The sequence below is a fragment of the Petromyzon marinus genome, assembly GCF_048934315.1.
Source record: "Petromyzon marinus isolate PM22_M1 ecotype Great Lakes invasive population chromosome 77 unlocalized genomic scaffold, UKy_Petmar_22M1.pri1.0 chr77_unloc.1, whole genome shotgun sequence".
In the NCBI taxonomy this organism is placed as follows: domain Eukaryota; kingdom Metazoa; phylum Chordata; class Hyperoartia; order Petromyzontiformes; family Petromyzontidae; genus Petromyzon; species Petromyzon marinus.
The window spans coordinates 468,051-483,065 of NW_027422621.1; the positions used below are offsets into that span (position 1 = coordinate 468,051).

Sequence of the window (15,015 nt, forward strand, 5' to 3'; positions counted from 1 at the left end):
GTGTGTGTACTATGTGTGTGTACTATGTGTGTGTACTATGTGTGTGTACTATGTGTACTATGTGTGTACTATGTGTGTGTGTACTGTGTGTGTACTATGTGTACTATGTGTGTGTACTATGTGTATGTGTACTATGTATGTGTGTGTGTACTGTGTGTGTGTGTACTATGTGTGTGTGTACTATGTGTGTACTATGTGTGTACTATGTGTGTGTGTACTATGTGTGTACTATGTGTGTACTATGTGTGTACTATGTGTGTGTACTATGTGTGTGTACTATGTGTGTGTACTATGTGTGTGTGTACTATGCGTGTACTATGTGTGTGTGTGTGTGTACTATGTGTGTGTGTGTACTATGTGTGTACTATGTGTGTGTGTGTACTATGTGTGTGTACTATGTGTGTGTACTATGTGTGTGTACTATGTGTGTGTACTATGTGTGTGTGTGTGTACTATGTGTGTGTGTACTATGTGTGTGTACTATGTGTGTACTATGTGTGTGTGTGTACTATGTGTGTGTGTGTACTATGCGTGTGTGTGTACTATGTGTGTGTGTGTACTATGTGTGTACTATGTGTGTACTATGTGTGTGTGTACTATGTGTGTGTGTACTATGTGTTTGTACTATGTGTGTACTATGTGTGTGTGTGTACTATGTGTGTGTGTGTACTATGCGTGTGTGTGTACTATGTGTGTGTACTATGTGTGTGTGTGTACTATGTGTGTACTATGTGTGTGTGTACTATGTGTGTGTGTACTATGTGTGTGTACTATGTGTGTGTGTGTACTATGCGTGTGTGTGTACTATGTGTGTGTACTATGTGTGTGTACTATGTGTGTGTACTATGTGTGTGTGTACTATGTGTGTACTGTGTGTGTGTACTGTGTGTGTGTACTATGTGTGTGTGTACTATGTGTGTGTGTGTACTATGTGTGTGTGTGTACTATGTGTGTGTGTGTACTATGTGTGTGTGTGTACTATGTGTGTGTGTACTATGTGTGTGTACTATGTGTGTGTACTATGTGTGTACTATGTGTGTGTGTGTGTACTATGTGTGTGTGTACTATGTGTGTGTACTATGTGTGTGTACTATGTGTGTGTACTATGTGTGTACTATGTGTGTGTACTATGTGTGTGTACTATGCGTGTGTGTACTATGTGTGTGTGTACTATGTGTGTGTACTGTGTGTGTACTATGCGTGTGTGTACTATGCGTGTGTGTACTATGTGTGTGTGTACTATGTGTGTGTGTACTATGTGTGTGTGTACTATGTGTGTGTGTACTATGTGTGTGTACTATGTGTGTGTACTATGTGTGTGTACTATGTGTGTACTATGTGTGTACTATGTGTGTACTATGTGTGTGTACTATGTGTGTCTGTGTATTATGTGTGTGTACTATGTGTGTACTATGTGTGTGTACTATGTGTGTGTACTGTGTGTGTGTGTGTACTATGTGTGTACTATGTGTGTGTACTATGTGTGTGTACTATGTGTGTGTACTATGTGTGTACTATGTGTGTGTGTGTGTACTATGTGTGTACTATGTGTGTGTGTGTGTACTATGTGTGTGTGTGTACTGTGTGTGTGTACTATGTGTGTACTATGTGTGTACTATGTATGTGTGTACTATGTATGTGTGTACTATGTGTGTGTACTATGTGTGTACTATGTGTGTGTGTACTATGTGTGTGTGTACTATATGTGTGTGTACTATGTGTGTACTATGTGTGTGTACTATGTGTACTATGTGTGTACTACGTGTGTGTGTACTATGTGTGTACTGTGTGTGTACTATGTGTGTGTACTATGTGTGTACTATGTGTGTGTACTATGTGTGTATACTATGTGTACTATGTGTATACTTTGTGTGTGTGTACTATGTGTGTACTATGTGTGTACTATGTGTGTGTACTATGTGTACTATGTGTGTACTATGTGTGTACTATGTGTGTACTATGTGTGTACTATGTGTGTGTGCACTATGTGTGTACTATGTGTGTATGTGTGTGCTATGCGTGTACTATGCGTGTACTATGTGTGTGTACTATGTGTGTACTATGCGTGTGTGTGTGTACTATGTGTGTACTCTGTGTGTGTGTACTATGTGTGTGTGTGTACTATGTGTGGGTGTACTATGTGTGTACTGTGTGTGTGTGTGTACTATGTGTGTGTACTATGTGTGTGTGTACTATGTGTGTGTACTATATGTGTACTATGTGTGTACTATGTGTGTGTGTGTGTACTATGTGTGTGTGTGTACTATGTGTGTGTACTATGTGTGTGTACTATGTGTGTACTATGTGTGTGTACTATGTGTGTGTACTATGTGTGTGTACTATGTGTGTACTATGTGTGTACTATGTGTGTGTGTACTATGTGTGTACTATGTGTGTACTATGTGTGTGTACTATGTGTGTGTACTATGTGTGTGTACTATGTGTGTGTGTTTTATGCGTGTACTATGTGTGTGTGTGTGTGTACTATGTGTGTGTGTGTACTATGTGTGTACTATGTGTGTGTGTGTACTATGTGTGTGTACTATGTGTCTGTACTATGTGTGTGTACTATGTGTGTGTACTATGTGTGTGTGTGTGTACTATGTGTGTGTGTACTATGTGTGTGTACTATGTGTGTACTATGTGTGTGTGTGTACTATGTGTGTGTGTGTACTATGCGTGTGTGTGTACTATGTGTGTGTGTGTACTATGTGTGTACTATGTGTGTACTTTGTGTGTGTGTACTATGTGTGTGTGTACTATGTGTTTGTACTATGTGTGTACTATGTGTGTGTGTGTACTATGTGTGTGTGTGTACTATGCGTGTGTGTGTACTATGTGTGTGTACTATGTGTGTGTGTGTACTATGTGTGTACTATGTGTGTGTGTACTATGTGTGTGTGTACTATGTGTGTGTACTATGTGTGTGTGTGTACTATGCGTGTGTGTGTACTATGTGTGTGTACTATGTGTGTGTACTATGTGTGTGTACTATGTGTGTGTACTATGTGTGTGTGTACTATGTGTGTACTATGTGTGTGTGTGTACTGTGTGTGTGTACTATGTGTGTGTGTGTACTATGTGTGTGTGTGTACTATGTGTGTGTGTGTACTATGTGTGTGTGTGTACTATGTATGTGTGTGTACTATGTGTGTGTACTATGTGTGTGTGTACTATGTGTGTGTGTACTATGTGTGTGTACTATGTGTGTGTACTATGTGTGTACTATGTGTGTGTGTGTGTACTATGTGTGTGTGTACTATGTGTGTGTACTATGTGTGTGTACTATGTGTGTGTACTATGTGTGTACTATGTGTGTGTACTATGTGTGTGTACTATGTGTGTGTACTATGCGTGTGTGTACTATGCGTGTGTGTACTGTGTGTGTACTATGCGTGTGTGTACTATGCGTGTGTGTACTATGCGTGTGTGTACTATGCGTGTGTGTACTATGTGTGTGTGTACTATGTGTGTGTGTACTATGTGTGTGTACTATGTGTGTGTACTGTGTGTGTACTATGTGTGTGTACTATGTGTGTGTACTATGTGTGTACTATGTGTGTACTATGTGTGTGTACTATGTGTGTCTGTGTATTATGTGTGTGTACTATGTGTGTACTATGTGTGTGTACTATGTGTGTGTACTGTGTGTGTGTGTACTATGTGTGTACTATGTGTGTGTACTATGTGTGTGTACTATGTGTGTGTACTATGTGTGTACTATGTGTGTGTGTGTGTACTATGTGTGTACTATGTGTGTGTGTGTGTACTATGTGTGTACTATGTGTGTACTATGTGTGTGTGTGTGTACTATGTGTGTGTACTATGTGTGTGTACTATGTGTGTACTATGTGTGTGTGTGTACTATGTGTGTGTACTATGTGTGTGTGTACTATGTGTGTGTGTGTACTATGTGTGTGTACTATGCGTGTGTGTACTATGTGTGTGTGTGTGTACTATGTGTGTGTACTGTGTGTGTGTGTACTATGCGTGTGTGTACTATGTGTGTGTGTGTGTACTATGTGTGTGTACTATGTGTGTGTACTATGTGTGTGTACTATGTGTGTACTATGTGTGTGTACTATGTGTGTACTGTGTGTGTGTGTACTATGTGTGTGTACTATGTGTGTGTGTGTGTACTATGTGTGTGTACTATGTGTGTGTACTATGTGTGTGTACTATGTGTGTACTGTGTGTGTACTATGTGTGTGTGTACTATGTGTGTGTACTATGTGTGTGTGTGTGTGTACTATGTGTGTGTACTATGTGTGTGTGTGTGTACTATGTGTGTGTACTATGTGTGTGTGTGTACTATGCGTGTGTACTGTGTGTGTGTGTGTGTACTATGTGTGTACTATGTGTGTACTATGTGTGTGTACTATGTGTGTGTACTATGTGTGTGTACTATGTGTGTACTATGTGTGTGTACTATGTGTGTGTACTATGTGTGTGTACTATGTGTGTGTGTACTATGTGAGTGTACTATGTGTGTACTATGTGTGTACTATGTGTGTGTACTATGTGTGTGTACTATGTGTGTACTATGTGTGTACTATGTGTGTGTACTATGTGTGTGTACTATGTGTGTACTATGTGTGTGTACTATGTGTGTACTATGTGTGTGTACTATGTGTGTGTACTATGTGTGTGTACTATGTGTGTGTACTATGTGTACTATGTGTGTACTATGTGTGTGTGTGTGTACTATGTGTGTGTACTATGTGTGTGTGTGTACTATGCGTGTGTACTGTGTGTGTGTGTGTACTATGTGTGTACTATGTGTGTACTATGTGTGTGTACTATGTGTGTGTACTATGTGTGTACTATGTGTGTGTACTATGTGTGTGTACTATGTGTGTGTACTATGTGTGTGTACTATGTGTGTGTGTACTATGTGAGTGTACTATGTGTGTACTATGTGTGTACTATGTGTGTGTACTATGTGTGTGTACTATGTGTGTGTACTATGTGTGTACTATGTGTGTGTACTATGTGTGTGTACTATGTGTGTACTATGTGTGTGTGTACTATGTGTGTGTACTATGTGTGTACTATGTGTGTGTACTATGTGTGTGTACTATGTGTGTGTACTATGTGTACTATGTGTACTATGTGTGTACTATGTGTGTGTGTACTATGTGTGTGTACTATGTGTACTATGTGTGTGTACTATGTGTGTGTACTATGTGTATGTGTACTATGTATGTGTGTGTGTACTGTGTGTGTGTGTACTATGTGTGTGTACTATGTGTGTGTACTATGTGTACTATGTGTGTGTACTATGTGTACTATGTGTGTGTACTATGTGTGTACTATGTGTGTGTACTATGTGTGTACTATGTGTGTATGTGTACTATGTGTGTGTACTATGTGTGTACTATGTGTGTACTATGTGTGTGTGTACTATGTGTACTATGTGTGTGTACTATGTGTGTACTATGTGTGTGTACTATGTGTGTACTATGTGTGTATGTGTACTATGTGTGTGTACTATGTGTGTGTACTATGTGTACTATGTGTGTGTACTATGTGTGTGTACTATGTGTGTGTACTGTGTGTGTGTGTACTATGTGTGTGTGTGTGTACTATGTGTGTGTACTGTGTGTGTGTACTATGTGTGTGTGTACTATGTGTGTACTATGTGTGTACTATGTGTGTACTATGTGTGTGTACTATGTGTACTATGCGCGTGTGTGCTCCCTGCCTGTGCACTCCGCAGCAGACACAGATCCCCGACTACGCCGAGCTCATGGTCAAGTTCCTGGAGGCGCTGATGGACACCTACCTGCCGGGCATCGAGGAGGAGGAGGTTGCCGGGGACGACTCCCAGGGCCTCACGCCCACCTCACCGCACCCTCCCTCGGGGCAGCCGGCCGGCCACGCCGGCCACGCCGGCCACGCCGGCCACGGCGTCGGTGCCGGGGCCGGGGCCGATCCGGACGCTTCCGCGGCGTCGCTGGCGGCCGCTCAGGGCTCACCGCAGATTGGTGAGGACCCGCTCAGTCACTCGCTCAGTCGCTCGGTCGCTCGCTCGCTCACTCACCAAGTCGCTCGCTCACTCGCTCGCTCACTCACCAAGTCATTCGCTCACTCGCTCGCTCACTCACCAAGTCATTCGCTCGCTTGCTCGCTCGCTCACTCACCAAGTCACTCGCTCGCTCGCTCACTCACTCACCAAGTCATTCGCTCACTCGCTCACTCATTCACCAAGTCATTCGCTCACTCGCTCACTCACTCACCAAGTCATTCGCTCACTCGCTCACTCATTCACCAAGTCATTCGCTCACTCGCTCACTCACTCACCAAGTCATTCGCTCACTCGCTCACTCATTCACCAAGTCATTCGCTCACTCGCTCACTCACTCACCAAGTCATTCGCTCACTCGCTCACTCACTCACCAAGTCATTCGCTCACTCGCTCACTCATTCACCAAGTCATTCGCTCGCTCGCTCACTCACTCACCAAGTCATTCGCTCACTCGCTCACTCATTCACCAAGTCATTCGCTCGCTCGCTCACTCACTCACCAAGTCATTCGCTCACTCGCTCACTCATTCACCAAGTCATTCGCTCGCTCGCTCACTCATTCACCAAGTCATTCGCTCACTCGCTCACTCATTCACCAAGTCATTCGCTCACTCGCTCACTCACTCACCAAGTCATTCGCTCACTCGCTCACTCATTCACCAAGTCACTCGCTCGCTCGCTCGCTCAGTCGCTCGCTCACTCACTCACCAAGTCATTCGCTCACTCGCTCACTCACTCACCAAGTCACTCGCTCACTCGCTCACTCATTCACCAAGTCATTCGCTCACTCGCTCACTCACTCACCAAGTCATTCGCTCACTCGCTCACTCATTCACCAAGTCACTCGCTCACTCGCTCACTCAGTCACTCGCTCAGTCACTCACTCCTCGCTCACTCAGTCACTCACTCACTCGCTCACTCAGTCACTCGCTCACTCAGTCACTCGCTCAGTCACTCACTCAGTCACTCGCTCAGTCACTCGCTCAGTCACTCGCTCACTCAGTCACTCGCTCAGTCACTCACTCCTCGCTCACTCAGTCACTCGCTCAGTCACTCGCTCAGTCACTCGCTCAGTCACTCACTCCTCGCTCACTCAGTCACTCGCTCACTCACTCAGTCACTCACTCCTCGCTCACTCACTCAGTCACTCACTCACTCGCTCGCTCAGTCACTCGCTCAGTCACTCGCTCAGTCACTCGCTCAGTCACTCGCTCAGTCACTCGCTCAGTCACTCACTCCTCGCTCACTCAGTCACTCGCTCAGTCACTCAGTCACTCACTCCTCGCTCACTCACTCAGTCACTCACTCCTCGCTCACTCAGTCACTCACTCAGTCACTCGCTCCTTGCTCACTCAGTCGCTCACTCAGTCACTCGCTCACTCCTCGCTCACTCAGTCACTCGCTCGCTCACTCGCTCACTCACTCGCTCACTCAGTCACTCGCTCGCTCGCTCACTCAGTCACTCGCTCGCTCACTCACTCGCTCACTCAGTCACTCGCTCGCTCACTCGCTCACTCACTCGCTCACTCAGTCACTCGCTCGCTCACTCAGTCACTCGCTCGCTCACTCACTCGCTCACTCAGTCACTCGCTCGCTCACTCGCTCACTCACTCACTTGCTCACTCAGTCACTCGCTCGCGCGCTCACTCCTCGCTCGCTAGCTCACTCACTCGCTCATTCACTCGCTCACTCGCTCAGTCGCTCAGTCGCTCAGTCGCTCGCTCAGTCACTCGCTCAGTCACTCACTCAGTCACTCGCTCGCTCGCACACTCAGTCACTCGCTCAGTCACTCACTCAGTCACTCACTCACTCGCTCACTCAGTCACTTGCTCAGTCACTCACTCAGTCACTCCATCTTCGCTCACTCAGTCACTCACTCACTCGCTCACTCAGTCACTCGTTCAGTTACTCGCTCGCTCACTCATTCCTCGCTCGCTCAGTCACTCGCTCAGTCACTCGCTCAGTCACTCGCTCACTCACTCGCTCACTCACTCAGTCACTCGCTCAGTCACTCGCTCAGTCACTCACTCAGTCACTCGCTCAGTCACTCACTCCTCGCTCACTCAGTCACTCACTCACTCGCTCACTCAGTCACTCGCTCAGTCACTCGCTCAGTCACTCGCTCAGTCACTCGCTCAGTCACTCGCTCAGTCACTCACTCCTCGCTCACTCAGTCACTCGCTCACTCACTCAGTCACTCACTCCTCGCTCACTCACTCAGTCACTCACTCACTCGCTCGCTCAGTCACTCGCTCAGTCACTCGCTCAGTCACTCGCTCAGTCACTCGCTCAGTCACTCGCTCAGTCACTCGCTCAGTCACTCGCTCAGTCACTCACTCCTCGCTCACTCAGTCACTCGCTCAGTCACTCAGTCACTCACTCCTCGCTCACTCACTCAGTCACTCACTCCTCGCTCACTCAGTCACTCACTCAGTCACTCGCTCCTCGCTTACTCCTCGCTCACTCAGTCACTCGCTCGCTCACTCGCTCACTCACTCGCTCACTCAGTCACTCGCTCGCTCACTCACTCACTCAGTCACTCGCTCGCTCACTCACTCGCTCACTCAGTCACTCGCTCGCTCACTCGCTCACTCACTCGCTCACTCAGTCACTCGCTCGCTCACTCGCTCACTCACTCGCTCACTCAGTCACTTGCTCACTCAGTCACTCGCTCGCGCGCTCACTCCTCGCTCGCTAGCTCACTCACTCGCTCATTCACTCGCTCACTCACTCACTTCTGCTCAGTCGCTCAGTCGCTCAGTCGCTCACTCGCTCACTCGCTCACTCGCTCACTCGCTCAGTCGCTCACTCGCTCAGTCGCTCGCTCGCTCAGTCGCTCAGTCGCTCGCTCGCTCACCAAGTCACTCACTCAGTCACTCACTCAGTCACTCACTCAGTCACTCACTCACTCACTCGCTCACTCAGTCACTCGCTCAGTCACTCGCTCAGTCACTCACTCAGTCACTCACTCACTCGCTCACTCAGTCACTCGCTCAGTCACTCACTCAGTCACTCACTCAGTCACTCCATCTTCGCTCACTCAGTCACTCACTCACTCGCTCACTCAGTCACTCGCTCAGTTACTCGCTCGCTCACTCACTCCTCGCTCGCTCAGTCACTCGCTCAGTCACTCGCTCAGTCACTCGCTCACTCACTCGCTCACTCACTCACTCAGTCACTCGCTCAGTCACTCGCTCAGTCACTCACTCAGTCACTCGCTCAGTCACTCGCTCAGTCACTCACTCCTCGCTCACTCAGTCACTCACTCAACTCGCTCACTCAGTCACTCGCTCAGCACTCGCTCAGTCACTCACTCCTCGCTCACTCAGTCACTCGCTCACTCACTCAGTCACTCACTCCTCGCTCACTCACTCAGTCACTCACTCACTCGCTCGCTCAGTCACTCGCTCAGTCACTCGCTCAGTCACTCACTCAGTCACTCGCTCAGTCACTCGCTCAGTCACTCACTCCTCGCTCACTCAGTCACTCGCTCAGTCACTCAGTCACTCACTCCTCGCTCACTCACTCAGTCACTCACTCCTCGCTCACTCAGTCACTCACTCAGTCACTCGCTCCTCGCTCACTCAGTCGCTCACTCAGTCACTCGCTCACTCCTCGCTCACTCAGTCACTCGCTCGCTCACTCGCTCACTCACTCGCTCACTCAGTCACTCGCTCGCTCACTCACTCACTCAGTCACTCGCTCGCTCACTCACTCGCTCACTCAGTCACTCGCTCGCTCACTCGCTCAGTCACTCGCTCACTCGCTCAGTCACTCGCTCACTCAGTCACTCGCTCGCTCACTCACTCACTCAGTCACTCGCTCGCTCACTCACTCGCTCACTCAGTCACTCGCTCGCTCACTCGCTCAGTCACTCGCTCACTCGCTCAGTCACTCGCTCAGTCACTCACTCACTCAGTCACTCGCTCACTCACTCAGTCGCTCAGTAACAGAGCCAACTCACTCCCCCCTCCCCCAGTCTCCGACAAGCCTCCCACCGCCTCCGCTGAGCCAACTGCACCGGCGTTGCCACCGTCGGCCGCTTGTGCCGGGAGCACCGGCGCTGTCGCCGGCGGCGGCGACAGCGGCGTCACCGTCACCGGCGCCGGCGACGGTGACGGTGACGGTGACGGTGACGGCGTCCCCCGGACACGCCACGCCACACCCGGCCAGGTGCAGAAGCAGCGGAGTTCCGGCAGCTTCCAGCGGCACAACCCCAACAAGGTCACGTGAAGCCACGTGGGGGAGGAGTCACGTGGGGGGGGGGAGGAGTCACGTGGAGCCACGGCGGGGGGGGGAGGAGTCACGTGGGGGGGGGGGGAGGAGTCACGTGAAGCCACGTGGGGGGGGGAGGAGTCACGTGGGGGGAGGAGTCACGTGAAGCCACGGGGGGGGGGAGGAGTCACGGGGGGGGGGAGGAGTCACGTGAAGCCACGGGGGGGGGGAGGAGTCACGTGGGGGGGGGAGGAGTCACGTGTAGCCACGGGGGGGAGGAGTCACGTGTAGCCACGGGGGGGGGGGGAGGAGTCACGTGTAGCCACGGGGGGGGGGGGGGGGAGGAGTCACGTGTAGCCATGGGGGGGGGAGGAGTCACGTGAAGCCACGGGGGGGAGGAGTCACGTGAAGCCACGGGGGGAGGAGTCACGTGAAGCCACGGGGGGGAGGTGTCACGTGGAGCCACGTGGGGGAGGAGTCACGTGAAGCCATGGGGGGGAGGAGTCACGGGGGGGGGGAGGGGTCACGTGAATCACGGGGGGGGGAGGAGTCACGTGTAGCCACGGGGGGGGAGGAGTCACGTGGAGCCACGGGGGGGAGGAGTCACGTGAAGCCACGGGGGGGAGGAGTCACGTGAAGCCACGGGGGGGAGGAGTCACGTGAAGCCACGGGGGAAGGAGTCACGTGAAGCCACGGGGGGAGGAGTCACGTGAAGCCACGGGGGGGAGGAGTCACGTGTAGCCACGGGAGGGAGGAGTCACGTGAATCACGGGGGGAGGAGTCACGTGAATCACGGGGGGAGGAGTCACGTGAAGCCACGGGGGAAGGAGTCACGTGTAGCCACGGGGGGGGGGGAGGAGTCACGTGTAGCCACGGGGGGGGGGGGAGGAGTCACGTGAAGCCACGGGGGGGGGAGGAGTCACGTGAAGCCACGGGGGGGGGAGGAGTCACGTGTAGCCACGGGGGTGGGGGAGGAGTCACGTGTAGCCATGGGGGGGAGGAGTCACATGAAGCCACGTGGGGAGGAGTCACGTGAGTCACGGGGGGAGGAGTCACGTGAATCACGGGGGGAGGAGTCACATGTAGCCATGGGGGGAGGAGTCACGTGAATCACGGGGGGAGGAGTCACGTGAATCACGGGGGGAGGAGTCACGTGAATCACGGGGGGAGGAGTCACGTGAATCACGGGGGGAGGAGTCACGTGAATCACGGGGGGAGGAGTCACGTGAATCACGGGGGGAGGAGTCACGTGTAGCCATGGGGGGAGGAGTCACGTGAATCACGGGGGGAGGAGTCACGTGAATCACGGGGGGAGGAGTCACGTGAATCACGGGGGGAGGAGTCACGTGAATCACGGGGGGAGGAGTCACGTGAATCACGGGGGGAGGAGTCACGTGAATCACGGGGGGAGGAGTCACGTGTAGCCATGGGGGGGGGAGGGGTCACGTGAAGCCACCTCCACCATCACCTCCACCATCACCTCCACCACCACCTCCACCACCACAGCCGCCATCTTTCCTCGTCGCCCCTCCTGTCTCTCGTCGTTCCGGCCCGTGCCCAGGTCACGCGGGGGTCACGCGGGGGTCACGCGGGGTCATTATGCTTCATTATAACCCCCAGCCCCTCCCCCCCCCCGCTTTACCCCTCCCCTCACCCCCCTTGACCCCACAAGTACCCCCTTGACCCCACAAGTACCCCCTTGACCCCACAAGTACCCCCCTTGACCCCACAAGTATCCCCCTCGACCCCACAAGTACCCCCCTTGACCCCCCTCGACCCCCACAAGTACCCCCTTGACCCCACAAGTACCCCCTTGACCCCACAAGTACCCCCTTGACCCCACAAGTACCCCCCTGGACCCCCACAAGTACCCCCCTGGACCCCCCACGACCCCACAAGTACCCCCCTTGACCCCACAAGTACCCCCCTTGACCCCACAAGTACCCCCCTGGACCCCCCACAAGTACCCCCCTTGACCCCACAAGTACCCCCCTTGACCCCACAAGTACCCCCCTGGACCCCCCCACGACCCCACAAGTACCCCCCTTGACCCCACAAGTACCCCCCTTGACCCCACAAGTACCCCCCTTGACCCCCCTCGACCCCACAAGTACCCCCCTTGACCCCACAAGTACCCCCCTTGACCCCACAAGTACCCCCCTTGACCCCCTCGACCCCACAAGTACCCCCTTGACCCCCCTCGACCCCACAAGTACCCCCCTTGACCCCCCTTGACCCCCCTCGACCCCACAAGTACCCCCCTTGACCCCCCTCGACCCCACAAGTACCCCCCTTGACCCCACAAGTACCCCCCAAGTACCCCACAAGTACCCCCCTTGACCCCACAAGTACCCCCCTTGACCCCCTCGACCCCACAAGTACCCCCCTTGACCCCACAAGTACCCCCCTTGACCCCACAAGTACCCCCCTTGACCCCCTCGACCCCACAAGTACCCCCTTGACCCCCCTCGACCCCACAAGTACCCCCCTTGACCCCCCTTGACCCCCCTCGACCCCACAAGTACCCCCCTTGACCCCCCTCGACCCCACAAGTACCCCCCTTGACCCCACAAGTACCCCCCAAGTACCCCACAAGTACCCCCCTTGACCCCACAAGTACCCCCCAAGTACCCCACAAGTACCCCCCTTGACCCCACAAGTACCCCCTTCACCCCACAAGTACCCCCCTTGACCCTACAAGTACCCCCCTTGACCCCCCTCGACCCCACAAGTACCCCCTTGACCCCCCTTGACCCCACAAGTACCCCCCTCGACTCCCCTCGACCCCACAAGAACCCCCCCTTGACCCCCCTCGACCCCACAAGTACCCCCCTTGACCCCACAAGTACCCCCCTTGACCCCACAAGTACCCCCTTGACCCCACAAGTACCCCCTTGACCCCACAAGTACCCCCTTGACCCCACAAGTACCCCTTGACCCCACAAGTACCCCCCCTGGACCCCACAAGTACCCCCCTGGACCCCCCACGACCCCACAAGTACCCCCCTTGACCCCACAAGTACCCCCTTGACCCCACAAGTACCCCCCTGGACCCCCCACAAGTACCCCCCTTGACCCCACAAGTACCCCCCTTGACCCCACAAGTACCCCCCTGGACCCCCCACGACCCCACAAGTACCCCCCTTGACCCCACAAGTACCCCCTTGACCCCACAAGTACCCCCCTTGACCCCCCTCGACCCCACAAGTACCCCCCTTGACCCCACAAGTACCCCCCTTGACCCCACAAGTACCCCCCTTGACCCCCTCGACCCCACAAGTACCCCCTTGACCCCCCTCGACCCCACAAGTACCCCCCTTGACCCCCCTTGACCCCCCTCGACCCCACAAGTACCCCCCTTGACCCCCCTCGACCCCACAAGTACCCCCCTTGACCCCACAAGTACCCCCCAAGTACCCCACAAGTACCCCCCTTGACCCCACAAGTACCCCCCTTGACCCCCCTCGACCCCACAAGTACCCCCCTTGACCCCACAAGTACCCCCCTTGACCCCACAAGTACCCCCCTTGACCCCCTCGACCCCACAAGTACCCCCTTGACCCCCCTCGACCCCACAAGTACCCCCCTTGACCCCCCTTGACCCCCCTCGACCCCACAAGTACCCCCCTTGACCCCCCTCGACCCCACAAGTACCCCCCTTGACCCCACAAGTACCCCCCAAGTACCCCACAAGTACCCCCCTTGACCCCACAAGTACCCCCCAAGTACCCCACAAGTACCCCCCTTGACCCACAAGTACCCCCCTTCACCCCACAAGTACCCCCCTTGACCCTACAAGTACCCCCCTTGACCCCCCTCGACCCCACAAGTACCCCCTTGACCCCCCTTGACCCCACAAGTACCCCCCTCGACTCCCCTCGACCCCACAAGAACCCCCCTTGACCCCCCTCGACCCCACAAGTACCCCCCTTGACCCCACAAGTACCCCCCTTGACCCCACAAGTACCCCCCTTGACCCCCCTTGACCCCACAAGTACCCCCCTTGACCCCACAAGTACCCCCCTTGACTCCACAAGTACCCCCCTTGACCCCACAAGTACCCCCTCGACCCCCTTGACCCCACAAGTACCCCCCTCGACCCCCCTTGACCCCACAAGTACCCCCTTGACCCCACAAGTACCCCCCTTGACCCCCCTTGACCCCCCTTGTACCCCCCTTGACCCCACAAGTACCCCCCTTGACCCCACAAGTACCCCCCTCGACCCCACAAGTACCCCCTTGACCCCCCTTGACCCCACAAGTACCCCCTCGACACTACAAGTATCCCCTTGACCCCACACGTACCCCACAAGTACCCCACAAGTACCCCCCTCGACCCCACAAGTACCCCCCTCGACCCCACAAGTACCCTCCTCGACCCCACAAGTACCCCCTTGACCCCCCTCGACCCCACAAGTACCCCCCTTGACCCCCCTCGACCCTACAAGTACCCCCTTGACCCCACAAGTATCCCCTTGACCCCACAAGTACCCCCTTGACCCCACAAGTACCCCCCTTGACCCCACAAGTACCCCCCTTGACCCCACAAGTACCCCCTCGACCCCACAAGTACCCCCCTTGACCCCCACAAGTACCCCCCTTGACCCCACAAGTACCCCCTTGACCCCCCTCGACCCCACAAGTACCCCCTCGGCTCCCAGTATTTTTGTTAAGTACCCCCCCTTGCCCCTCCCCTCCCCCCAGCACCCCGTGATGTATTTTTTAAGGTTATTAAAGACGTGTACTGTACACCAAGAGTGTCACGTGTCCTTG

At 53.5% G+C, this 15,015-nt stretch overlaps 1 protein-coding gene across 1 annotated transcript in view; it reads left to right on the plus strand.

Moving 5' to 3' along the window:
* Positions 1 to 10,299, plus strand: part of NF1 (neurofibromin 1) — a 331,965-nt gene extending 321,666 nt beyond the window's left edge. Inside the window, exons 63-64 of the mRNA XM_076058585.1 lie at positions 5,720 to 5,987; positions 10,007 to 10,299. Coding sequence (XP_075914700.1) covers positions 5,720 to 5,987; positions 10,007 to 10,260 — 522 coding nt within the window. The 3' untranslated portion in view covers positions 10,261 to 10,299. The remainder of the gene's footprint in view (positions 1 to 5,719; positions 5,988 to 10,006) is intronic.
* The last annotated feature ends 4,716 nt before the right edge of the window (positions 10,300 to 15,015 follow it).